Here is a 27,825-nt window from a genome sequence, read left to right as displayed (position 1 = left end):
TCTGTACTGGTCTTGTTAGACCTTAGTGCTGATAAAGGACTCATCTCTGTACTGGTCTTGTTAGACCTTAGTGCTGCGTTCGACACCATTGATCATGACATCCTATTACAGAGACTGGATCAGTCGATTGGCATTTCAGGTACCGCACTAAGTTGGTTTAAATCCTATTTATCAGATTGATCTCAATTTGTATTTGTAAACGATGAAGCCTCAATGACCACCAACGTTAATCACGGAGTTCCACAAGGTTCTGTGCTTGGACCAATTTTATTTACCTTATATATGCTTCCTTTGGGCAACATTATTAATATACCTTGCACCGCTGTCACTTTATACTTTAGATACATTGTATACACTTTCATTTTTATTTTATTTTTTACATTTTCATTTCCTTTATTATTATTTAAATTATATGTAATATGCCCTGCTATTTTATTTTATTGTATTGTATATTTGTAAAAAATCGTTGCTACCGCTTCAAGTAATTTCCCCCTGGTGATGAATAAAGTAAAATCTAATCCAATCTATTATCAGGAAACACTTTCATTGCTATGCAGATGATACTCAATTATATCTATCGATCAAACCAGAGGAGACCAACCAAACTTCAAGCATGTCTTAAAGACATAAAAACATGGATGACCTGTAACTTCCTGATTCTGTGTCAGCATTTAACATTTCATTTTCAGGACAAAGATGAAAGAAAGTTTTTTTGTCTCAGTCACTGTGAATATCAAACTAATAAATAATTAATATCCATGAATGAGTATAAATTATGTTTTACTTTTCATGTTTGTTCTCCAAATGTCTGCATTTATTGTTTATTGTTTAATTTAAATATGTTTAAAGGAGCATTTCACATATTTCAATATTCTAAAAACAATGATCAATATCTGGTTTTAAAGTGAGAGGACCAGGTTTTCATGCCCCCCCCCCCCTCTCCCCCCAGCCCCAGCTGCAGTGGGCGAGGTGACGGTCAGTAACAATGGCCGTCTGGACTTCCTGAGCGTGTCATGGCGTCCGGCTCCAGGTGAGGTGGACAGCTACCTGGTGACGCTGAGCGACCGCCACAAGACGCTTCACACCGTCTCGGTGTCTAAATCCAGTCCAGAGTGTGTCTTCAACTCTTTGGTGTCTGGACGTCTCTACAACATCTCCATCGCCTCCCGCAGCGGCCCCCACCTCAACCACACCTTCATCCAGGAGAGGACACGTACGTAGCGCACTGGGTCTGCTGACTGCAGGTCTGTCTGCTGACTACAGGTCTGTCTGCTTACTGCAGGTCTGTCTGCTGACTGCAGGTCTGTCTGCTTACTGCAGGTCTGTCTGCTGACTGCAGGTATGTCTGCTTACTGCAGGTCTGTCTGCTGACTGCAGGTATGTCTGCTTACTGCAGGTCTGTCTGCTGACTGCAGGTATGTCTGCTTACTGCAGGTCTGTCTGCTTACTGCAGGTATGTCTGCTGACTGCAGGTATGTCTGCTTACTGCAGGTCTGTCTGCTTACTGCAGGTATGTCTGCTGACTGCAGGTCTGTCTGCTTACTGCAGGTATGTCTACTTACTGCAGGTCTGTCTGCTGACTGCAGGTATGTCTGCTTACTGCAGGTATGTCTGCTTACTGCAGGTATGTCTGCTGTCTGCAGGTATGTCTGCTTACTGCAGGTCTGTCTGCTTACTGCAGGTCTGTCTGCAGGTCTGTCTGCTGACTGCAGGTCTGTCTGCTTACTGCAGGTCTGTCTGCTGTCTGCAGGTCTGTCTGCTGTCTGCAGGTCTGTCTGCTGACTGCAGGTATGTCTGCTTACTGCAGGTATGTCTGCTTACTGCAGGTCTGTCTGCTGTCTGCAGGTCTGTCTGCTGTCTGCAGGTCTGTCTGCTGACTGCAGGTCTGTCTGCTTACTGCAAGTCTGTCTGCTGTCTGCAGGTCTGTCTGCTGTCTGCAGGTCTGTCTGCTGACTGCAGGTATGTCTGCTGACTGCAGGTCTGTCTGCTGACTGCAGGTCTGTCTGCTTACTGCAGGTATGTCTGCTGACTGCAGGTATGTCTGCTGTCTGCAGGTATGTCTGCTTACTGCAGGTCTGTCTGCTGACTGCAGGTATGTCTGCTTACTGCAGGTATGTCTGCTTACTGCAGGTATGTCTGCTTACTGCAGGTCTGTCTGCTGTCTGCAGGTATGTCTGCTGACTGCAGGTATGTCTGCTTACTGCAGGTATGTCTGCTTACTGCAGGTCTGTCTGCTGACTGCAGGTCTGTCTGCTGACTGCAGGTATGTCTGCTTACTGCAGGTATGTCTGCTTACTGCAGGTATGTCTGCTGTCTGCAGGTATGTCTGCTTACTGCAGTTCTGTCTGCTGACTGCAGTTCTGTCTGCTGACTGCAGGTCTGCCTGTTCACTCTAGGTCTGTCTGCAGGTCTGTTTACAGCCTTGAATTCTGAGCTGTAAACAGTTTGAGCAGAAAAGACTTCTGCACAAGGATCTTAAACTAACAACAACAATAAAAACATGTTTTCTAAAATGTTTTTTAGATTTAAACATACAAATAGTATTCATTTGAATGTATTCATTTCTTTGATTTATGAATTGTATGTTTATGTTTAACCCTTTTACTCTCAGAGCCGTCGCAGGTCAAGAACCCGACCGCAACCCACGCAGCGCGGGACGACTACCTGAAGGTGTATTGGCGTCAAGCCGCTGGAGACTTTGACTTCTACCAGGTGTTCATCAAACACAATAACATGTTCCTGCAGAACAAGACGGTTCTGAAGACGCAGAACGAGTGTGTGTTTACCGGCCTGGTGCCCGGCAGACTCTACACGGTGCTGGTGAGCACCTGGAGCGGGAAGTACGAAACCAGTGCATCCACTCACGGCCGGACCTGTGAGTGACCGTTGACCCCTTTGATACAAGACTACTTAACACCACTTAACGTAAAACATTCTCCTCAGTTTCTGCTGTACACTAGTTTTAGTACTAATAAGCAAATGTTTTTCATGCCAACAAAGATAGTGAACATGGTTATCCACGCTTAGCATTTAGCTCAAAGCAACACAGAGCTTGCTAACAACAATTCGCTCACGGCACTTTACACTCCACTTGTGGGCTGAACATGTCGGTATTATAACTGCTTTACTTCAGCATTCTCCGCTGTTCTCAGGTCAGATTTGACCTTTAGGAGGTTTACGGACACCATTACCTGTTTGAGAAAAAAATTAAATGCAATGCAATCAAATACCATGAAAATTAAGCCATAACTGGTTACCATAAATGGATCAACTGTGTACAGACAGACTCACACTTTCTCTGCTGTCCATTGTGCAGTTCCAGCTGCAGTCCGGTCCCTAGTTCTTGCTGGACGGGGTACCGAGGACCTGCGTGTGATATGGTCTGCTGCCCTGGGGGACCTTGATCACTACGAAGTGCAGCTGCTGTTCAACGACATGAAGGTGTTTCCTCCGATCACTCTGGGCAGCGCCGTGGGAGAGTGTGTGCTGTCATCGCTCACACCTGGACGGCTCTACAATATTCTTGTTTCTACTTTCAGCGGCCCCAACCAGAGGGCCCAGTTCATCGAAGGCCGTACAGGTCAGACACCCTGTGATGAGGACAGACGTGAACAGTGTGGCAGTTATACTGAGCAATTTTATAGTGTAGCATTGTTACAGTGTGGCAGTATTAAAGTGTTATAGTGTAGCATTGTTACAGTGTGGCAGTATTAAAGTGTTATAGTGTAGCATTGTTACAGTGTGGCAGTATTATAGTGTTATAGTGTAGCATTGTTACAGTGTGGCAGTATTAAAGTGTTATAGTGTAGCATTGTTACAGTGTGGCAGTATTATAGTGTTATAGTGTAGCATTGTTACAGTGTGGCAGTATTAAAGTGTTATAGTGTAGCATTGTTACAGTGTGGCAGTATTAAAGTGTTATAGTGTAGCATTGTTACAGTGTGGCAGTATTAAAGTGTTATAGTGTGGCAGTATTATAGTGTTATAGTGTAGCATTGTTACAGTGTGGCAGTATTATAGTGTTATAGTGTAGCATTGTTACAGTGTGGCAGTATTATAGTGTTATAGTGTAGCATTGTTACAGTGTGGCAGTATTATAGTGTGACTGTGATACAGTGGGACAGTGTTGCAGTGTTTCTGTTGTTTGTGTTCCTTGTTTCTGTAGGACACAATCGAATTACTAGAACCAGCTGCTCCTTCTTCACAACTGTGCAGTCGTTAAGAATCATTGTAGAACTATGAAGAGCTTTTTAATCCTGCAAGTCAGAACACAAACAAAGCTGCTGTGGTTGAAAACTGTCTCTTCCCTCCTCAGTTCCCAGTAAAGTGAAAAACATCCACATCAGTAACAGTGGAGACAGCAGCAGTCTAAAGGTGAGCTGGACTTCCGGTCAGGGTGACGTGGACGGATACTCTGTGTTTCTGTACAGACAGGACAGACAGCTGGACGTCCGGCTCGTCCTCAAACACCACAGCGAGGTGACGTTCGGCTCTCTGCAGCCGGGACAGATGTATAGTGTGACGGTTCAGTCCGTCAGCGGAGACCTGCTCAACAACAACACAGCCACAGGACGCACTGGTAATACACTGTACTATATTGTACTATGCTGTAATACTCAGTACTGCACTGTAATACACTGCACTATATTGTACTATGCTGTAATACTCAGTACTGCACTGTAATACACTGCACTGCACTGTACAATGCTGTATTCAATTCAGTTTATTTTGTATAGCCCAATATCACAAATTACAAACTCCCCTCAGAGGGCTTTACAATCTGTACACATACGACATCCCTGACCTTTGACCTCACATCGGATCAGGAACAACTCCCCAAAAATAACCTTTGACAGGGAAAAAAGTGAAGAAACCTTCAGGAGAGCAACAGAGGAGGATCCCTCTCCCCAGATGGACAGATGAATAGATGTCATGTGACCAGATGAACAGAGTTACAGAGTTACATAAACATTCAATGAATAACCCTATCCCTAATATCACCCTTGTGTCCCTCAGTGCCCTCAGCAGTGACTGGGGTGCAGGTGGAGGAGCTCCAGTCCACCTGCAGCCTACAGGTGAGCTGGCAGGATGCTCTGGGAGTGTCTGATGGGTACGTCCTGCAGCTTCTGGATGACCGAAGCAGTCTGGTGACCAACTCCTCTCAACCCTCCGGACACACCAGGTTCAGGTTTGACGCCCTCACCCCAGGAAAGAGGTACCGAGTTCTAGTCCAGACCACCAGCGGGGGTGTCCACAGCCAGGGAGTCAGTGCTGGGGCTCGAACACGTAAGACTTCCTGTTTCGGACTCAGATGGGAAAGTCTGCTTTACTGATCTGAATAATTTTAGGAAAATATATTTTTTTATTATATTTGGAGAACAAATATTTGTTTTCCAACAAAAAGACGTAATAATCAGAATATATTTGGATTATTTCTAGAATAAGTGCTCATGAATAATTTACATATTTCCACATCCAATAATAAAGTTGTAATATTTCTTCATATTAAAATACAGATCATATTATAGAACGCCCCTCCCTCTGTCCTGTCAGGTCCTGCAGCTGTCAGTGATCTGTCCATTAAAGACAACACCACCACCCACCTGTCCTTCCAATGGTCTCCACCTGACGGAGAGTTTGACGTTTATGATATTTTCTTGTATAAAAGCGACGACTCGCTGCAGGAGAGACGACGCGGCCAGTCCAGCAGTCAGCAGTGCTCCTTCCAGGGTCTCAGACCTGGAGCTCCATACAGGATGGTGGTGGTGACCCAGAGCGGAGAGCAGACCAGCCAGTCCTCCATCTGGGCCCGGACCGGTGAGGGGCTTCAAAGCACTATTATAAATCGGATTTAGACCCAGAAGCGTTTGTGCTGCTTTGTTATTATTTCTCTGTGATGATGTGCAAGTGCTTCCCAAAAAAAATCGTATTGAATCAGGAAAAACTCCCCAAGAAACAGAAGAAAACCTTTCACAGGGAAAAAGGGGAAGAATCCTTCAGGAGAGCAACAGAGGAGGATCCCTCTCCCCGGATGGACAGATGAATAGATGTCATGTGACCAGATGAACAGAGTTACAGAGTTACATAAACACATTACATGAATATGACATAAATTAAGAATAATGAGTAGTAGGCATGGACCACGATCCATGAAACAGAAGGAGGCGGGGGGGGGGGGGGGCATCAGCAGGGCAGGAGGCAGGAGGCAGGAGGCAGGGCTTAGGAGGCAGGAACGGTTCCAGACACAGCCACGACCAATGAAAACCTGGGAGGCGAGAAGGCACAAAGACTCCGTGGAAGAAGTAGAATTAGTAAGGTGCAATGAAGAGACGTGAATTTGTCCAGAAAGAGAGAGAGAAGAAGAGATAGGAGCTCAGTGTATCCTAAAACTTACTTGAGTGCAAACAGATTGTATCAAAGTGACTGAAGTGCAGATAGAGTGGTGTAATGTAATGAGGGTCAGAGGGGGGTAGAGTTCAGAGTCCAAAGTGACTACAGTGCAGATAGAGTGATGTAATGGGGGTCAGAGGGGGTAGAGTTCAGAGTCCAAAGTGACTACAGTGCAGGTAGAGTGATGTAATGGGGGTCAGAGGGGGGTAGAGTTCAGAGTCCAAAGTGACTACAGTGCAGGTAGAGTGATGTAATGGGGGTCAGAGGGGGGTAGAGTTCAGAAAGGTAACAGCTCTGGGGAAAAAGCTGTTCCTCAGACGGCTGGTCCTTGACCACAAGCTCCTGAAGCACCTGCCTGAGGGCCGGAGGGAGAACAGTCTGTGAGCCGGGTGAGAAGAGTCCTTCAGGATGCTGCGGGCTCGACGCAGGCGGCGTTTCTTCTGGACCTCCTCAATGCTTGGGAGTGGAGTACCTGTGATGTGCTGGGCGATCTTCACCCGTTGCAGCCTCTTGCGCTCCGTGACAGAGCAGCTGCCGTACCAGACTGTGACGCAGTTGGTGAGGATGCTCTCGATCACGCAGCGGTAGAAATTCACCAGGATGGCTGAAGACAGGTGATTCTTCTTCAGTGTCCTCAGAAAGAAGAGGCGCTGGTGAGCTTTCTTTACAAGGCTGGAGGTGTTGGTGTTCCAGGACAGGTCCTCCGAGATGTGGGTCCCCAGAAACTTGAAGCTGAAGACACGCTCGACGGCCATCCCGTTGATGTGGATGGGGTCATGTGTGCTTCTTTTCACTCTCCTGAAGTCCACGATGAGCTCCTTAGTGTTAAGGAGCTGGTTATTGTCGGCACACCACCTGGCCAGGAGCTGTACCTTCATGTGTGCCAGAATCATCCGCTCAAAGCACTTCATAACGATGGGAGTCAGTGCCACAGGGCGGTAGTCATTGAGGCACCTAGGTTTGGAGTGTTTTGGTACCGGCACAATGGATGTGGTCTTGAAACATGTTGGCACACCTGCTTGGGCAAGGGACAGGTTGAAGATGTCCGTAAATGGCCCAGTGAGCTGCTCCGCACATACCCTGAGATCATGTCCGGGAATACCGTCAGGACCCGCAGCCTTGCGTGCGTTGATCCTGCTCAGTGCTGTGAAGACCTCGATGGAGGAGAGTGTGAGAGTGTGACTCTGCTGAGAGTGGCATTTTGGTGGCAATGTTCCTATTTTCCCTCTCGAAGCGGGCATGAAAGTCATTCAGCTCGTTTAGGAAGGATATGTCTGTAGGTGTGGAGTAGGTGTTGCTTGGTCTGTAGTTGGTGATGGCCTGGATGCCCTGCCACATACGCCTAGGGTCGGTGTTGGAGAAGTGACCCTCTATCTTCATCCTGTAGCAGTGTTGGTTTAAATCCTATTTATCAGATCGATCTCAATTTGTATTTGTAAACGATGAAGCCTCAATGACCACCAACGTTAATCACGGAGTTCAACAAGGTTCTGGGCTTGGACCAATTTTATTTACCTTATATATGCTTCCTTTGGGCAATATTATCAGGAAACACTACATAAACTTTCATTGCTATGCAGACGATACTCAATTATATCTATCGATCAAACCAGAGGAGACCAACCAGCTCGCTAAAATTCAAGCATGTCTTAAAGACATAAAAACACCTCAGAGATCAATTATCTGGTGATGTGGTTTCTGTAGATGGCATTGCCCTGGCATCCAACACCACTGTAAAGAAAAGTACTGTACAATTAAAGCTGCAAGCAGCGATGTGTGGGTCCTCGTTCCTCCTCCTCCTCGCACGTTGTCGGGGGTACTGGCTGGATGCCGGCTCAAGTGGCCCGGGAATGTCTGTGACCGTCGGAGTAAGCGTCTATGAGTTAGACGTGTTTTCCTGCATGGAGCGATGCTGGAAATTATACTGCACCACTTGCTGTATCCACTGTATTGCCCGAGACAACATGCATCAACACAGTAGCGATGCTGGAAATTATACATTGCAGACCGTCCACCACTTGCTGTATCCACTGTATGGCCTGAGACAACATGCATCAACATAATACATTTGAAGGGGATCTGATCAATTCCCTTCATCAGGAGTTCAGTAACGTGTAGTGGCAAGAAATACACAAGAATTACAGGAGAAATCACACAAACTGACATCCGGTACCGTTTAGAGCATGGTCCCAAGAGACTTTCTTTTCAGTTTACATGTGTTACATATGCCTACCAAGTTTCATTAATGTAGGTGAAACGTAGCACTGAGGCTGCTTCAATTAATATTTGAAGGGGGCGCAATCGAGCCATATTGCCATTCTGAAGCATTAAAACCGTATCAGGTAATTACATATTTGACTTTAAATGTGTACTAAGTTAAGTTACATTTCAAGCATGTTACAGTGTAATGAATCGGGTTTAAGGAGTTCGCTGTTTTACAACTCCCCAAAACGTGAAGAAAAGGCTAAAAATGTTCCACTGGGCAATGAAAAGTTATCAAAGGATTTAAAAAATATAAAACTATGTGCGTAGGGCGCAAATTTAAAGAAACACAATTCACCATGAAAATTTAAGTTGTTTTAACTCGGCCATACATTATGTAATCTGCTCCATATTTCTCATATGTCATGACATACTGCCCCTGAAGACATCCATATAATAATTTTGAATTATAGTCATAGCGGTAGTCAACAGTAGGTTACATGTTTTCTACTTTTATACCCTTTTAAAACGTCTAACTCTTAGACGCTTACTCCGACGGTCGCAGACATTCCCGGGCCACTTGAGCCGGCATCCAGCCAATTCAATTCAGTTTATTTGTATAGCCCAATATCACAAATTACAAATTTTCCTCAGAGGGCTTTACAATCTGTACACATACGACATCCCTGACCTTTGACCTCACATCAGATCAGGAAAAACTCCCCAAAAATAACCTTTCACAGGGAAAAAAGGGAAGAAACCTTCAAGAGAGCATCTGTCCCGGATGGACAGATGAATAGATGTCATGTGACCAGATGAACAGAGTTACAGAGTTACATAAACACATTACATGAATATGACAATGTATGAATGGAACTCCAATCCATGAAACAGAAGGAGGTAGAGAGGAGGGGGGGCGGGGCATCAGCAGGGCCAATGGGAGGCCGGCTCACCAGCATCAGACACCTCCAGGTCCAATGGACCCTATGAGACGTGAAGTCACAACGACTCCGGGGAGGAAGCAGAGTTAATAAGGTGCAATGGAGAGATGTAAATTCATCCATAAGGAGAGAGAGAAGAGGAGAGAGGTGCTCAGTGTATCCTAAAACATCCCCCAGCAGCCTATAAGCCTATAGCAGCATACCAAGGGGCTGGACCAGGGCAAACCTGATTCAGCCCTAACTATAAGCACTATTAAAGAGGAAAGTCTTAAGTCTATTCTTGAATGAGGTGACTGTGTCTGCCTCCAGGACTGAAAGTGGAAGCTGGTTCCATAAAAGAGGAGCTTGATAACTGAAGGCTCTTGCTCCCATCCTACTTTTTAGGACTCTAGGAACCACAAGTAGCCCCGCATTTAGTGAGCAGCTCTCTAGTGGGGCAATATGGTACTACAAGCTCCTTAAGATATGATGGTGCATCACCAATCAAGGCTTTGTAGGTGAGGATTCTTGATTTTACAGGGAGCCAGTGCAGAGCAGCTAATACAGGAGTCATGTGATCTCTTTTCTTAGTTTGTGTGAGTACACGAGCTGCAGCATTCTGGATTAACCAGTACCCGACGACGTGCAAGGAGGAACGAGGACCCGCACATCGCTGCTTGCAGCTTTAATTATTATTGTTACTATTATTATCGTTGCTATTATTATTATTACTAATATTACTACTACTATTATCATTATTATTATTGTTAATATTAATAAAATACCACTCTCAAAATAAAGGTGATACCAGTGAAGTCCTATTTCCTCATTTTGGACTGACATGTTTTCAAAAGACTGTGATTAAAATCTTTGTCCTCCGTCTCGTCTTAAGTTCCGGCAGCCGTGGTGTCTCTGAAGGCTCACAGTGGAAACCAGTCTGATGCTCTGTGGGTGAACTGGGATCGTGGCAGTGGGGACCTGAGTGGGTACCTGCTGTCTCTCTACGACCCCGACGGCTCTCAGCGGGCCGCACAGACGCTAGGCTCAGGGGCCACAGAGTTTGTCTTCTCGGACCTGGTGCCCGGTCGACTGTACCGAGCCGAGGTGTTGAGCCTCAGCGGAGAGCTGAGCAACAGAGCCAGCACACTAGGAAGGACTGGTGAGATGTTACTGATGATCCTGGAATATCCTGGAATATGAATGAAGCCTGAGACATGTAGTCGAATACAAACTGAGAAGATTCATACTTGATGCTTTTAGTCCAGAAGTCTATGAATGAGAATATGACATGTTGTTTCTCTCTTCCTCAGCGCCCAGACCCCCCACCTCCTTCCTGTTTGGGGGGGTCACCAACACCTCTCTGGAGGTTTCCTGGAGCGGCCCCGTCGACTCCGACTACGATGACTTCGACCTGCAGTGGACTCCTCGGGACCGGCTGTCCGTCATCGACCCGTACCACAGCCGCACCTCCGGCAGCCGCATCCTGAGAGGGATGTTCCCCGGACGCCTGTACGCCTTCAGCCTCCGAAGCGTCAGTGGAGCCATGGAGCCGGGGACCACGCCCACCTGTAGCATAGCCATTCACAACAGCATCCGGACCAGTAGGTGGCAGCACTTAAATTCATCGTGCTCTGTTTGTCCCTCAAAGGTTTATAAAAAGCCGAAAGGCGTAGAAAAAGATACATATGCACCCCCAGGAAGCAATCTAGTTTTTTTCCAGAAAATCACCAATATCATGACAACAGAAACAGAAGGCCTCTTGATATGTGGGGAATATACACCTACAGCCAAAGTTAGACTCCTCCAGCAGAAAGACTCATGAAAGGAAGTCCATATGTAACAAAGTCAACACTCTTTTTGAGGAAGTTGGGTAATTGACATATGGAGAGACCTTTTCCCTAACAGACGGGATTACTCTGCCCCCCAATCCTTATACACAAGAATAGACTATTTCATAACATTAGGAAAATTGTGGGATTGGGTCAATAGACCTAAGTGACCATGCACCTATATACCTCTCTTTTGATTTTAACTTGAGAACAAACGATACTACATGGAAACTGAACTCAAGTTTACTCAATGATCTGAATGTTAAGAAACAGATTAGGAAAGAGATTAGTCTTTACCTAGAATTCAATGACAATGGAGAGGTTTCACCTCCCATTCTGTGGGATACTTTAAAGGCGGTCCTAAGAGGAAAAATTATAGCAATATCCTCATATAAAAAGAAAACAAGGAAAAAATGCTTGAGTTGTACAACAAACTGAAGGAATTAGGAACAAATTTCTAGGGTGAAATGCATGAATAAATTTCCGATAAGGTACCTCATTATTTGCGTATTAATACTACATTGTGAGTACTTGTACTTGTGTCTTGCCGTAGAACCGGAGCGAGTCCACAGCCTCCACTGTCGCCCTCAGAGCTCCACCTCCATCTGCTGCTCCTGGGGGCCCCCAGAGGCCGACTACGACTCCTACACCATCGAGTGTCTTCACCAGGACTCCCAGGTCCTGGTCTACTCGCGCCGCACCGGCAGAGACTCCACCGGCTACCTCATCACCCAGCTGGAGCCCCACAAGCGCTACGCCGTCTCCGTAAAGGTGATCTCGGACCGGACCACCAGCGAGGAGGCTCGAGACAGCGTGGTGACCATGATCGACCGTAAGGACGCCGACATCTTCTAACCTGAAGGACACTTTAACGTTCATGTCTAACACCTCAATGACTCCTCAGGTCCTCCGGTGCCCCCCCTCAGTACCCGGGTCAGTGGCAGGACCGCTGTGGTCACCAAGTCCTCCATCTTCTTCAGGTTCAACTGCAGCTGGTTCAGTGACGTAAATGGAGCCATCAAGTTCTTCACTGTGGTGGTGACAGAGTCCCAAGGTACGTATGCATGTGTATATATATATATATATATATATATATATATATATGTGTGTGTGTGTATATATGTATATATATATATATATATATATATATGTGTGTGTGTATATATATATATATATATGTGTGTGTGTGTATATATGTATATATATATATATATATATATATGTGTGTGTGTATATATATATATATATATATATATATATGTGTGTGTGTATATATGTATATATATATATATATGTGTGTATATATATATATACACACATATATACATACATATTAATATATGCATGTGTATATGTATATATCTATATGTATATATGTGTAAATATCTATAATTGTATGTTTATATCTACGTGTATATACCTCATAACTTACATTTAAAAAAAATAATAATAATAATTTAAGTCCCATTGAGATTAAACATCTCTTTTTCGAGGGTGACCTGGCCAAGATAGTTACAAACAAACAACACACAGAACAAGACAAGTTAAAAGAAACTAAAAGTTAAGAGACAGTGACATAACAGAGTTAATTTAAGAAACATTTACATATTTGGGAACCTGCCTCCATTTCTTTCATTTTATATTTAAAACCAGTGGAATCAGTTCTTTGATTTTCAAAGTAATCTGCAACATATTCCATGTTGAGGGTGCAGAGGACACAAAAGCCCTTTTCCCCATTTCCGTTCTGGTTTTTGGGACAGTGAGCGTCAGGAAGTCCTGAGAACCAGAGAGTATTGTCCCACACCTTTCTGCATGATGAGGACACACAGGTAGTTTGGGAGTGGACCAAGGATTGCCTTGTAAATGAAGGTGTACCAATGACAGCGCCTCCCGGTGGCCAAAGCAGGCCATCCTACCTGAGAGTATAACTCAGTGGTGAGTCAGAGCTTTACAGTTGGTAATGAACCAGTGAAGCACGGTGAGCCGCGTCCACCATATGAAGGAAGTTAGCAGAGGCATGTAAAGAAGACCACCATAGTCCAACACAGGTAAAGAAGACCACCATAGTCCAACACAGGTAAAGAAGACCACCATAGTCCAACACAGGTAAAGAAGACCACCATAGTCCAACACAGGTAAAGAAGACCACCATAGTCCAACACAGGTAAAGAAGACCACCATAGTCCAACACAGGTAAAGAAGACCACCATAGTCCAACACAGGTAAAGAAGACCACCATAGTCCAACACAGGTACAGAAGACCACCATAGTCCAACACAGGTAAAGAAGACCACCATAGTCCAACACAGGTAAAGAAGACCACCATAGTCCAACACAGGTAAAGAAGACCACCATAGTCCAACACAGGTAAAGAAGACCACCATAGTCCAACACATGTAAAGAAGACCACCATAGTCCAACACATGTAAAGAAGACCACCATAGTCCAACACAGGTAAAGAAGACCACCATAGTCCAACACAGGTAAAGAAGACCACCATAGTCCAACACAGGTAAAGAAGACCACCATAGTCCAACACAGGTAAAGAAGACCACCATAGTCCAACACAGGTAAAGAAGACCACCATGGTCCAACACATGTAAAGAAGACCACCATAGTCCAACATATGTAAAGAAGACCACCATAGTCCAACACAGGTAAAGAAGACCACCATAGTCCAACATATGTAAAGAAGACCACCATAGTCCAACACAGGTAAAGAAGACCACCATAGTCCAACACATGTAAAGAAGACCACCATAGTCCAACACAGGTAAAGAAGACCACCATAGTCCAACACAGTTAAAGAAGACCACCATAGTCCAACACATGTAAAGAAGACCACCATAGTCCAACACAGGTAAAGAAGACCACCATAGTCCAACACAGGTAAAGAAGACCACCATAGTCCAACACAGGTAAATAAGACCACCATAGTCCAACACAGGTAAAGAAGACCACCATAGTCCAACACAGGTAAAGAAGACCACCATAGTCCAACACAGGTAAAGAAGACCACCATAGTCCAACACAGGTAAAGAAGACCACCATAGTCCAACACAGGTAAAGAAGACCACCATGGTCCAACACATGTAAAGAAGACCACCATAGTCCAACATATGTAAAGAAGACCACCATAGTCCAACACAGGTAAAGAAGACCACCATAGTCCAACATATGTAAAGAAGACCACCATAGTCCAACACAGGTAAAGAAGACCACCATAGTCCAACACATGTAAAGAAGACCACCATAGTCCAACACAGGTAAAGAAGACCACCATAGTCCAACACAGTTAAAGAAGACCACCATAGTCCAACACATGTAAAGAAGACCACCATAGTCCAACACAGGTAAAGAAGACCACCATAGTCCAACACAGGTAAAGAAGACCACCATAGTCCAACACAGGTAAATAAGACCACCATAGTCCAACACAGGTAAAGAAGACCACCATAGTCCAACACAGGTAAAGAAGACCACCATAGTCCAACACAGGTAAAGAAGACCACCATAGTCCAACACAGGTAAAGAAGATCCCCATAGTCCAACACAGTTAAAGAAGATCACCATAGTCCAACACAGGTAAAGAAGACCACCATAGTCCAACACAGGTAAAGAAGACCACCATAGTCCAACACATGTAAAGAAGATCCCCATAGTCCAACACAGTTAAAGAAGACCACCATAGTCCAACACATGTAAAGAAGATCCCCATAGTCCAACACAGTTAAAGAAGACCACCATAGTCCAACACAGGTAAATAAGACCACCATAGTCCAACACAGGTGAAGAAGACCACCATAGTCCAACACAGGTAAAGAAGACCACCATAGTCCAACACAGGTAAATAAGACCACCATAGTCCAACACAGGTGAAGAAGACCACCATAGTCCAACACAGGTGAAGAAGACCACCATAGTCCAACACAGGTAAAGAAGACCACCATAGTCCAACACAGGTAAATAAGACCACCATAGTCCAACACAGGTGAAGAAGACCACCATAGTCCAACACAGGTGAAGAAGACCACCATAGTCCAACAAAGAAAAGTAGCAGCAACCAATCGCTTTTTTAAATTAGTTGAAAAGCACAGCTTATTTCAAAAATATAACCCAGTTTTAACCTCAACTTGTTCACCAGGTAGTACACATGTGGCTTAGGAGTGAGTGAGTCATCAATCAAAATACCCAGATATGTATAAGAGTCAAGAACATCTATTTCACTTCTATCAAGAGTGACCACCGAAGGGATATTTTGTGTCCGACTCCGACATTTTGAAAACAACATACGTTTTATGTTATCTGTATTTAAAACAAGTTTCAGTTGAGTAACATTAAAAGCTTTTTGCAAGAGTTGACGCACAGCAACATATCACTGCGTCATCAGCATAAAAGTGACAGTTTGCATCAACCACATTTTGGTCCAGATTATTTATATACACAGGAAATAAAAGTGGACATAATACAGAGCCTTGTGGCACACCTTTACAGATGGTTGCAATATCAGATGATAGACCTTCATACTTAATACACTGAGACCTATTCTCCAGGTAGCTTGTGAACCAAGCAACTGCTTGTTCCGAGAGCCCTGAGCTGAGGAGCCTCAGCCTTAAAACATCATGGTCAACGGTGTCCAATGCCTTTGACAGATCAATAAACAGTGACGCACAATGTTGCTTCTTGTCAAGAACAACAATAATGTCATTTACCACTTTCAGTGCAGCTGTAGTAGTGCTATGTGTTTTCCTGAAGCCTGACTGACAGGTTGATAAAATGGCATTAGTGTATAAGAACTCCTTCAGTTGTTTGCTCACAAGAGCTTCAAGGATTTTAGCAAGTACAGATGAATTTGATATTGGCCTATAGTTATTTAAAATCTTTTTCACTGTCAGATTAAAAATATATGCAATTGGCTCTGCAACAACGTCAGCAGCCAGTTTAAAAAAGTAAGGGTCATATGTTTGTATATTACAAAGTAACATTTGTGTGTACTCCTACCTGTTCTCGTACTTGTACTTTCGTAACTTACATTTGTGTGTACTCCTACCTGTACTCGTACTTGTACCTCGTAACTTACATATGTGTGTACTTCTACCTCTACTCAAAAGTCAAAGTCAGCTTTATTGTCACTTCTTCCATTTGTGCAAACATACAGAAGATCTGAAAGTACGTTTCTCTTTCGTCCAACATAAAGTGATTGTAGTAATAATAATAATAAAGTAAAGTAATAAAGTGCAAAACAGCTAACAACAACAAAGAACAAGTAGACAACATATAAGTTAAGAACTATAAAAGACTATGAAAAACTTTACATCTGTATTATAGCAGCGGTCAGACATGGAGTTTTAGCAGCATTTCGACATATGAGTCTAAAAGAGGAGGAGAGTGGGGGGAGTGGGGGGAGTGGGGAGAGTGGGGAGAGTGGGGAGAGTTCAGCTTCCTGACAGCCTGGTGGATGAAGCTGTTTGACAGTCTGGTGGTGCGAGCCCGGAGGCTCCGGTATCTCCTCCCAGAGGGCAGGAGGCTGAAGAGACCGTGTGAGGGGGGGCAGGAATCGCTCACAATCATGGTCACTTTGCGGGTGAGGCGGGTGTTATATATGTCCTGCAGGGAGGGGAGGGGGGGGAGTGAGGCACCGATGATGCGTCCAGCTGCGTTCACTATGCGCTGCAGGGCTTTCCTGTTGTAGTCCGTGCAGCTTCCGCCCCACACAGTGATGCAGTTGGTCAGGATGCTCTCAATGGTGCCACGGTAAAAGGTGCACATGATGGGTGGGGGGGTTCTTGCCTTCCTCAGCTTCCGGAGGAAGTAGAGGCGCCTCTGTGCTTTCTTTGCCAGGGATGTTGTGTTGGCTGTCCAGGAGAGGTCTTCACTGATGTCCACCCCCAGGAATTTGGTGCTGCTCACTCTCTCTATGACAGCACCATTGATGGTCAGTGGTGGGTGTTCAGTGTGGCCTCTCCGGAAGTCAACAACAATCTCCTTGGTCTTGCTGTTGTTTAGAAGGAGGTTGTTGTCTCCGCACCACGTGGTCAGAAGACTGACCTCCTTCCTGTAGTGAGTCTCATCATCCTTGGTGATGAGACCAACCAGAGTTGTGTCTTCTACAAACTTGACCATGTGGTTGGTGCTGTAGGTGGTTTTGCAGTCGTGAGTCAGCAAGGTGAAGAGCAGTGGACTGAGCACACAGCCCTGAGGGGCCCCTGTGCTCAGTGTGATGCTGCTCAAGGTGTTGTTGCCCACACGTACTGCTTGTGGCCTCTCACTGAGGAAGTCCAGCAGCCAGTTACACAGCGAGGTGTTGAGCCCCAGCTGGTCAAGTTTTCAGATGAGTTGTTGTGGGATTATGGTGTTGAATGCTGAACTAAAGTCTATGAACAGCATTCTCACATATGAGTCTTTTGTGTCCAGGTGGGTGAGTGCTGGTGGAGAGCAGAGGGAGCAGATTGCATCCTCCAGGGTGGGGGGGGATGGATTTGATGTGTGACATGACTAGCCGTTCAAAGCACTTCATTATTATGGGGGTAAGTGCCACTGGACGATAGTCATTAAAGCCGGACGGAGTGGGTTTCTTTGGCACGTGTTTCAGGCCTTGTTTCAGCCGTGGCTTCTGGTTAGCCCGAGTGTGTCTGTGTACTTCTCAATGTCTGTGTGGTTGTATGTGGCTGCCTGCTTAAACATACCTCAGTCTGTTGTGTCAAAGCAGAGAGCGGAGGAGGCCCCTTCTGGCCACACCCGGACCTGCTTCAGGACCGGTCTGGAGACTTTCACTGGACTTTCACTCGTACTTGTACCTTGTAACTTACATATGTGTGTACTCCTACCTGTACTTGTACTTGTACCTTGTACCTTGTAACTTGTGTACTTCTACCTGGACTCGTACTCGTACTTCATAACTTACATGTGTGTACTCCTACCTGGACTTGTAGTTATACCTTGTAACTTACATATGTGTGTACTCCTACCTGTACTTGTACTTGTACTTGTACCTCGTAACTTACATATGTGTGTACTCTTATCTGTACTCGTATTTGTGCTCGCCGTGTGAAGGGGAGGATGTGGAGCAGCCAGACCAGCAGCACCCCCTGCCCTCCTACCTGGACTACCAATCCAACAGCTCCGTGAAGTCCTACCAGACCAGCTTCTTCCCCAGCCGATGCGCAGATGGCCCCGACAGCAGCTCCCACAGCTTTGAGCTGAGTCTGGGGACAGGAGTGGACTCACTGGGGGGCCCCTGTGACCGCAGAGACTCCGACCTGGATCCAGAGACCAGCAGAGACCTGAACCTGTTCTGTGACGGACCACTAAAACCTAAAACCTCCTACAGGTACTGCACCAAAGAAAACAACCCTCTTTGAAAGATATCAAACCCTTTAAACACAACATAGGTTTGACTTTATATTAAATATAATATGAATTATATGTCATCATTAACATAACAGCATTTTTAAAGATGTTTTTCATCATACTTCTTTTCCAAATAAAACAAACTTGTCTTTAATATTAATAATAGTATTAATAAACTAGTAACAATCATTCCTTTTATCTTTACAAACAATAACTAACGAGTCAGAAGGTTTTTATTCTCAACGTTTTATCGTGAAAGTCTTTTGTTAAAAACTGGTGTTTAGATTTTGTGAAGTTTATTAATTTGAATGGAACTAGAATATCTTCTGAACTCATGTAATGTTGATGTGAATTGAATGAATATTAATTAGGCATCTTAAAGGTTTGTGTACCCTGTTCTGCGTCTGCAGGCTCAGCGTCCGAGCGTTCACTCAGCTGTTCGACGAAGAGAAGAACGAGTCTCTGTTCAGCGACACCTTCCTGTCGCCGCCTGTGGTCACCGAGGCCGGTGAGAGGCCTTCAGAAACATATGAACATGTTTATTCTTATTGTTATGTATGTAGAAACACTTCACTTTGTCCTCCCTAAGAGCCTCTGAGCGGGGTGATGGAGGGCGTCGGTGCCGCCATGTTCCTCGTGGTCACCGTGGTGGGCGTCGCCGCCCTGCTGTTCTGCAGAAGAACGGCTCGCAAAGAGTGAGTATCCAAAACCTGAAGCCTGAACCTATCAAAACCTGAAGCCTGAACCTATCAAAACCTGAAGCCTGAACATGACAATACCTGAAGCCTGAACCTATCAAAACCTGAAGCCTGAACCTATCAAAACCTGAAGCCTGAACCTGACAAAACCTGAAGCCTGAACCTGACAATACCTGAAGCCTGAACCTATCAAAACCTGAAGCCTGAACCTATCAAAACCTGAAGCCTGAACCTATCAAAACCTGAAGCCTGAACCTGACAAAACCTGAAGCCTGAACCTGACAATACCTGAAGCCTGAACCTATCAAAACCTGAAGCCTGAACCTATCAAAACCTGAAGCCTGAACCTATCAAAACCTGAAGCCTGAACCTGTCAATACCTGAAGCCTGAACCTATCAAAACCTGAAGCCTGAACCTATCAAAACCTGAAGCCTGAACCTATCAAAACCTGAAGCCTGAACCTGACAAAACCTGAAGCCTGAACCTGACAATACCTGAAGCCTAAACCTATCAAAACCTGAAGCCTGAACCTATCAAAACCTGAAGCCTGAACCTATCAAAACCTGAAGCCTGAACCTGACAATACCTGAAGCCTGAACCTATCAAAACCTGAAGCCTGAACCTATCAAAACCTGAAGCCTGAACCTATCAAAACCTGAAGCCTGAACCTGACAAAACCTGAAGCCTGAACCTATCAAAACCTGAAGCCTGAACCTGACAAAACCTGAAGCCTGAACCTGACAAAACCTGAAGCCTGAACCTGACAATACCTGAAGCCTGAACCTATCAAAACCTGAAGCCTGAACCTGACAAAACCTGAAGCCTGAACCTATCAAAACCTGAAGCCTGAACCTGACAAAACCTGAAGCCTGAACCTATCAAAACCTGAAGCCTGAACCTATCAAAACCTGAAGCCTGAACCTGACAAAACCTGAAGCCTGAACCTCACAAAACCTGAAGCCTGACACTCCCCATGACTTGTGATTGGACAATGGGTCTTCATTAAACAACTGGAACACAACACCTCCTCACTAACTGGACTGGAACACAACACCTCCTCACTAACTGGACTGGAACACAACACCTCCTCACTAACTAACTGGACTGGAACAGAACACCTCCTCACTAACTGGACTGGAACACAACACCTCCTCACTAGCTGGACTGGAACACAACACCTCCTCACTAACTGGACTGGAACACAACACCTCCTCACTAGCTGGACTGGAACACAACACCTCCTCACTAGCTGGATTGGAACACAACACCTCCTCACTAACTGGACTGGAACACAATACCTCCTCACTAACTGGACTGGAACACAACACCTCCTCACTAACTGGACTGGAACACAACACCTCCTCACTAACTGGACTGGAACACAACACCTCCTCACTAGCTGGACTGGAACACAACACCTCCTCACTAGCTGGACTGGAACACAACACCTCCTCACTAACTGGACTGGAACACAACACCTCCTCACTAACTGGACTGGAACACAACACCTCCTCACTAACTGGACTGGAACACAACACCTCCTCACTAACTGGACTGGAACACAACACCTCCTCACTAACTGGACTGGAACACAACACCTCCTCACTAGCTGGATTGGAACACAACACCTCCTCACTAACTGGACTGGAACACAATACCTCCTCACTAACTGGACTGGAACACAACACCTCCTCACTAACTGGACTGGAACACAACACCTCCTCACTAACTGGACTGGAACACAACACCTCCTCACTAACTGGACTGGAACACAACACCTCCTCACTAACTGGACTGGAACACAACACCTCCTCACTAACTAACTGGACTGGAACACAACACCTCCTCACTAACTGGACTGGAACACAACACCTCCTTACTAGCTGGACTGGAACACAACACCTCCTTACTAGCTGGACTGGAACACAACACCTCCTCACTAACTGGACTGGAACACAACACCTCCTCACTAACTGGACTGGAACACAACACCTCCTCACTAACTAACTGGACTGGAACACAACACCTCCTCACTAACTGGACTGGAACACAACACCTCCTCACTAACTGGACTGGAACACAACACCTCCTCACTAACTGGACTGGAACACAACATCTCCTCACTAGCTGGACTGGAACACAACACCTCCTCACTAACTGGACTGGAACACAACACCTCCTCACTAGCTGGACTGGAACACAACACCTCCTCACTAACTGGACTGGAACACAGCACCTCCTCACTAACTGGACTGGAACACAACACCTCCTCACTAACTGGACTGGAACACAACACCTCCTCACTAGCTGGACTGGAACACAACACCTCCTCACTAACTGGACTGGAACACAACACCTCCTCACTAGCTGGACTGGAACACAACACCTCCTCACTAGCTGGATTGGAACACAACACCTCCTCACTAACTGGACTGGAACACAACACCTCCTCACTAATTAACTGGACTGGAACACAACACCTCCTCACTAACTGGACTGGAACACAACACCTCCTCACTAGCTGGACTGGAACACAACACCTCCTCACTAGCTGGATTGGAACACAACACCTCCTCACTAACTGGACTGGAACACAACACCTCCTCACTAATTAACTGGACTGGAACACAACACCTCCTCACTAACTGGACTGGAACACAACACCTCCTCACTAACTGGACTGGAACACAACACCTCCTCACTAACTGGACTGGAACACAACACCTCCTCACTAGCTGGACTGGAACACAACACCTCCTTACTAACTGGACTGGAACACAACACCTCCTCACTAACTGGACTGGAACACAACACCTCCTCACTAACTGGACTGGAACACAACACCTCCTCACTAACTGGACTGGAACACAACACCTCCTCACTAACTAACTGGACTGGAACACAACACCTCCTCACTAACTGGACTGGAACACAACACCTCCTCACTAACTGGACTGGAACACAACACCTCCTCACTAACTGGACTGGAACACAACACCTCCTCACTAACTGGACTGGAACACAACACCTCCTCACTAGCTGGACTGGAACACAACACCTCCTCACTAGCTGGACTGGAACACAACACCTCCTCACTAACTGGACTGGAACACAACACCTCCTCACTAACTGGACTGGAACACAACACCTCCTCACTAGCTGGACTGGAACACAGCACCTCCTCACTAACTGGACTGGAACACAACACCTCCTCACTAGCTGGACTGGAACACAGCACCTCCTCACTAACTGGACTGGAACACAACACCTCCTCACTAACTGGACTGGAACACAACACCTCCTCACTAGCTGGACTGGAACACAACACCTCCTCACTAGCTGGACTGGAACACAACACCTCCTCACTAACTGGACTGGAACACAACACCTCCTCACTAACTGGACTGGAACACAGCACCTCCTCACTAACTGGACTGGAACACAACACCTCCTCACTAGCTGGACTGGAACACAACACCTCCTCACTAGCTGGACTGGAACACAACACCTCCTCACTAACTGGACTGGAACACAACACCTCCTCACTAACTGGACTGGAACACAATACCTCCTCACTAACTGGACTGGAACACAACACCTCCTCACTAACTGGACTGGAACACAACACCTCCTCACTAGCTGGACTGGAACACAACACCTCCTCACTAGCTGGACTGGAACACAACACCTCCTCACTAACTGGACTGGAACACAACACCTCCTCACTAGCACTAATGACTGCTGTGTTTCAGAGTTCAGGAGAGATCGACTGTCAGGATGAATGTGAGGAGAGAGATGCCGACATCAGGATTCCACCTGGGAGTCAGAGGGTAAAAGTACTGCATGTAATACTACATACTGTACTGTAGTGATACCACTGAATACACTAATATAGTACTTACCTGATCATGCATGTTAACACCAAGGTACTACTGCTGTACACCGATGATTATACTGCACACTAGGAATACTACTGTAGTACACCGATGATTATACTGCATACTAGGAATACTACTGCTGTACACCAATGATTATACTGCATACTGACAGTAATAATAATAATATATTAATACTAAGACTAGTACTAACATTGTGCCTCAGATCTGTAAGCCAGCATTACTGCACTACTACTAATCCTGATGTGAATGTTAATGCTGACGTTGATACTAATACTACTAGTAGTACGAATATGAACTGCTGGTAAAAACAAGATATTGTAAATAATTGAGATTGAACAGCTGTGCTGCAGATTACTGTTTTCGTATTACAGTTTTGTATTGCTTATTTATAATAATATAATTAGTTTGCCTCTTGTTGCACTGCTGTAATCCTGTACATGAATAAAGGATCATCTTATCTTATTCATGGACACGTTAACATCACTTCCTCCTTTTATTCCTCAGAAACCGTCGAGTCTCAAGGTGATGCATTCAAAATTCTTCTCTACAACACTTTTTGTTTTGCCAGTTTTCTTTTCTTACTAAAACATTTACTGCTGTGTCTTTCAGTCCCATCAAGATCCTGAACTTTGAGAGTCACTACAACAAGCTGCAGGCCGACTCCAACTACCTGCTGTCAGACGAGTACGAGGTGATCATAACAATGCTCATCACCGAGCAGACAGAGCAACATAACAATGCTTGAATTGATCGGTTGGGATAGTTACGAATAGATACATTTAAATGCCAGAAGACTTCTTCTTTACTGTTGAAGAACCTCTGACTTCATCATGACTCTGTTCTGTGTTTTCTTCAGGATCTAAAGGACGTCGGTCGTAATCAGCTGCTGGACTCAGCTCTGCTGCCGGAGAACCGCGGCAAGAACCGGTACAACAACATCCTGCCCTGTGAGTGACATTATATATATATATATATATATATATATATATATATATATATATATATATATATATATAGAACAAAGAAGAAGACTCATTAACACATTAACACAAAGAAGAAGACTCATAATGTTTCCGTTTCTGTTTCAGATGACTCCACAAGGGTGAAGCTCTCCTACGTAGATGATGATCCGTGCTCCGACTACATCAACGCCAGCTACATGCCTGTAAGATGTGGTTGATATTGATTGATTTATTGATTAATCCAAACGGTTCTCTGAGTACTGATGGTATTTAAATATATGGTGGTGCTTTAAACTTCCTCCTTTATGTTTAAGTCCGTTTTCAACTCAATCCTTTAAGTTTAAGTCCATTTTCAACTCTATCCTTTATGTTTAAGTCCGTTTTCAACTCAACCCTTAATGTTTCAGTCCTTTTTAAACTTCCTCCTTTATGTTTAAGTCCGTTTTCAACTCAATCCTTTATGTATCAATCAGTTTTAAACTTCCTGCTGTATGTTTCAGTCCGTTTTAAACTTCCTCCTTTATGTTTCAGTCCGTTTTTAACTTCCTGCTGTATGTTTCAGTCCGTTTTAAACTCAATCCTTTATGTATCAATCAGTTTTAAACTTCCTGCTGTATGTTTCAGTCCGTTTTAAACTTCCTCCTTTATGTTTCAGTCCGTTTTCAACTCAATCCTTTATGTATCAATCAGTTTTAAACTTCCTGCTGTATGTTTCAGTCCGTTTTAAACTTCCTCCTTTATGTTTAAGTCCGTTTTCAACTCAATCCTTTATGTATCAATCAGTTTTAAACTTCCTGCTGTATGTTTCAGTCCGTTTTAAACTTCTTCCTTTATGTTTCAGTCCGTTTTCAACTCAATCCTTTATGTATCAATCAGTTTTAAACTTCCTGCTGTATGTTTCAGTCCGTTTTAAACTTCCTCCTTTATGTTTCAGTCCGTTTTTAACTTCCTGCTGTATGTTTCAGTCCGTTTTAAACTCAATCCTTTATGTATCAATCAGTTTTAAACTTCCTGCTGTATGTTTCAGTCCGTTTTAAACTTCCTCCTTTATGTTTCAGTCCGTTTTCAACTCAATCCTTTATGTATCAATCAGTTTTAAACTTCCTGCTGTATGTTTCAGTCCGTTTTAAACTTCCTCCTTTATGTTTCAGTCCGTTTTCAACTCAATCCTTTATGTTTCAGTCCTTTTTAAACTTCCTCCTTTATGTTTCAGTCCTTTTTAAACTTCCTCCTGTATGTTTCAGTCCGTTTTCAACTCAATCCTTTATGTTTCAGTCCTTTTTAAACTTCCTCCTTTATGTTTCAGTCCTTTTTAAACTTCCTCCTGTATGTTTCAGTCCGTTTTCAACTCAATCCTTTATGTATCAATCAGTTTTAAACTTCCTGCTGTATGTTTCAGGGGAATAACTTCCGGCGGGAATACATCGCCACACAGGGTCCTCTGCCGGGAACCAAAGATGATTTCTGGAAGCTGGTCTGGGAGCAGAATGTACACAACATGGTGATGGTCACTCAGTGTGTGGAGAAAGGCAGGGTGAGTATGAAGGTCACTGATATTCTGAAGAAGCTTCAGCAGCTCTGAATCTCCTCCTGTTTCCAGGTGAAGTGTGATCACTACTGGCCCTTTGATCAGGACCCTCTGTACTACGGAGACCTGATCGTCCAGATGATGTCAGAGTCCGTCCTCCCTGAGTGGACCATACGGGAGTTCACCATCTGCAGCGTACGTCATTTTAAAGAATCAGCTGTTGTTTATTATTAGCTCATGTCTTTTAATTAGCTGATGTTCATTATTAACTCATGTTTATTAATCAGATCATGTTTATTAATACAGCTCATTAATAATGATTATCTACACCTGTAACTGTGTGTCTGTCAGGAGGAGCAGCTGAGCTTCACCCGGTTGGTCCGTCAGTTCCACTACACCGTGTGGCCTGATCATGGAGTCCCAGAGACCACGCAGTCCCTTATCCAGTTTGTCCGGACTGTGCGGGACTACATCAACAGAAGTCCTGGATCTGGACCCACCGTGGTCCACTGCAGGTACATTACATTTCATTTAGCTGACGCAAAAGCAATTTGGGGTTAAGTGTCTTGCTGAAGGACACATCGACATGGACTAGCGGAGCCGGGGATCGAACTGCCGATCCTCTCGATTGAAGGACAGACCTGCTAACCACTGATCCACACCTGCCCAAGCACAGAACAAGGACTCAAACACTGTCCACCTGTCCTCATCTGTTCATTACAACAGAACTCAGAAGATCCACAAATTAACAGTCTTGTTCCTAATCTGTTAAATCCAGTGTTTTTTAAATGAGGTGTGTGTGTCTGTGTGTGTGTCAGTGCCGGAGTCGGTCGGACTGGGACCTTTATCGTTCTGGACCGGGTTCTGCAGCAGCTGGACTCCAAGGACACACTGGATATCTACGGCTCCGTGTTTGACCTGCGACTCCACCGGTCACACATGGTGCAGACAGAGGTGAAATAATATAAATGATTGTAACAAACTTAATGATATAGCGTGAGAGGAAGTCGGCCACGGCCATCTGCGTCCCCGGCCTATGGATCATTTTAAAATTAAAAGGCTGCAATGCCAGATACCACAGAGTAATCCGGGAGTTAGTATCTTTCATGCGGTGGAGCCATTGGAGCGGGGTGTGGCCCCAGAAACTGCCTCACCCCTTTTTTAGTCTTGGGCCGCGGGCAGGCTGCGATAGCGGAGGTTTTGTCTATCTCCAAGAGGTACCCCAGATACCGTACCTCCCTCTGTCCAACTGCACACTTCCCTGGGTTGGCGGTAAGCCCCGCCTGCCTCAGGGACTCCAGCACCGCGCCCACCCGCTGCACATGCTCCGCCCCGGTGGTGCTGTGGATGATCACATCATCCAAGTAGGCAGCAGCATATCCAGCGTGCGGACGCAGCACCCGGTCCATGAGGCGTTGAAAAGTGGCTGGGGCCCCGAACAACCCAAAGGGAAGCATGGTGATTTGGTATAAACCAAACGGAGTGGAGTCTTTTCCTTGGACTCTGGCGACAAAGGAATCTGCCAGTAGCCCTCAGTTAAATCCAGTGTCGTAAAGAAACGTGCAGTGCCCAGTCGGTCTAGGAGATAGTCGACCCGAGGCATTGGGTAAGCATCGAACCATGAGACATCATTCACCCTGCGATAGTCTACGCAGAATCGTATAGACCCATCCTTCTTGACGACAAGAACAATGGGGCTACACCAGGCACTGTGTGACTCTTCTATTACCCCCATCTCCAGCATGGCCGCTAATTCCCTCAGGCAGCCTGTAGGGTCGTGACCGCACCGTAACGCCTGGAGGAGTCTCAATCTGGTGCATGATGAGGTTTGTGCGTCCTGGCAGGAGAGAGAACACGTCAGCAAACTGCTCTTGCAACTGGGCAATGTCTGTTCTCTGGGTCCCGGAGAGATGGTCTTCACAAAGGAGCGAGGCCGGATTGGTGGATTTTGGGACCTCAGGCTCCAGCTCCTCTCTCTCAGATACCGCAGACACCAGAGACACAGACTCCGCCTCCCTCCATGCTTTCAGAAGGTTGAGTTGGTAA

The 27,825-nt window shown here is 45.3% G+C and overlaps 1 protein-coding gene across 1 annotated transcript in view; it reads left to right on the top strand.

The window, feature by feature from the left end:
• The window catches only part of LOC117732295 (receptor-type tyrosine-protein phosphatase beta-like), a 62,784-nt gene that overhangs the window by 22,097 nt on the left and 12,862 nt on the right, over positions 1 to 27,825 (top strand). The window contains exons 11-32 of the mRNA XM_034535156.1: positions 950 to 1,213; positions 2,612 to 2,875; positions 3,317 to 3,580; positions 4,316 to 4,579; positions 5,017 to 5,286; positions 5,554 to 5,817; positions 10,405 to 10,671; positions 10,823 to 11,113; positions 11,895 to 12,173; positions 12,246 to 12,395; positions 18,395 to 18,671; positions 19,102 to 19,199; positions 19,281 to 19,386; positions 23,143 to 23,220; positions 23,794 to 23,811; positions 23,899 to 23,980; positions 24,146 to 24,236; positions 24,378 to 24,454; positions 25,651 to 25,785; positions 25,852 to 25,974; positions 26,131 to 26,294; positions 26,598 to 26,733. Coding sequence (XP_034391047.1) covers positions 950 to 1,213; positions 2,612 to 2,875; positions 3,317 to 3,580; positions 4,316 to 4,579; positions 5,017 to 5,286; positions 5,554 to 5,817; positions 10,405 to 10,671; positions 10,823 to 11,113; positions 11,895 to 12,173; positions 12,246 to 12,395; positions 18,395 to 18,671; positions 19,102 to 19,199; positions 19,281 to 19,386; positions 23,143 to 23,220; positions 23,794 to 23,811; positions 23,899 to 23,980; positions 24,146 to 24,236; positions 24,378 to 24,454; positions 25,651 to 25,785; positions 25,852 to 25,974; positions 26,131 to 26,294; positions 26,598 to 26,733 — 3,962 coding nt within the window. The remainder of the gene's footprint in view (positions 1 to 949; positions 1,214 to 2,611; positions 2,876 to 3,316; positions 3,581 to 4,315; positions 4,580 to 5,016; positions 5,287 to 5,553; positions 5,818 to 10,404; positions 10,672 to 10,822; positions 11,114 to 11,894; positions 12,174 to 12,245; positions 12,396 to 18,394; positions 18,672 to 19,101; positions 19,200 to 19,280; positions 19,387 to 23,142; positions 23,221 to 23,793; positions 23,812 to 23,898; positions 23,981 to 24,145; positions 24,237 to 24,377; positions 24,455 to 25,650; positions 25,786 to 25,851; positions 25,975 to 26,130; positions 26,295 to 26,597; positions 26,734 to 27,825) is intronic.

Source organism: Cyclopterus lumpus, chromosome 6, assembly GCF_009769545.1.
Source record: "Cyclopterus lumpus isolate fCycLum1 chromosome 6, fCycLum1.pri, whole genome shotgun sequence".
NCBI lineage: Eukaryota > Metazoa > Chordata > Actinopteri > Perciformes > Cyclopteridae > Cyclopterus > Cyclopterus lumpus.
Note: the sequence above shows the minus strand (reverse complement) of the source record. Positions and strands in the feature narration are given on the sequence as shown.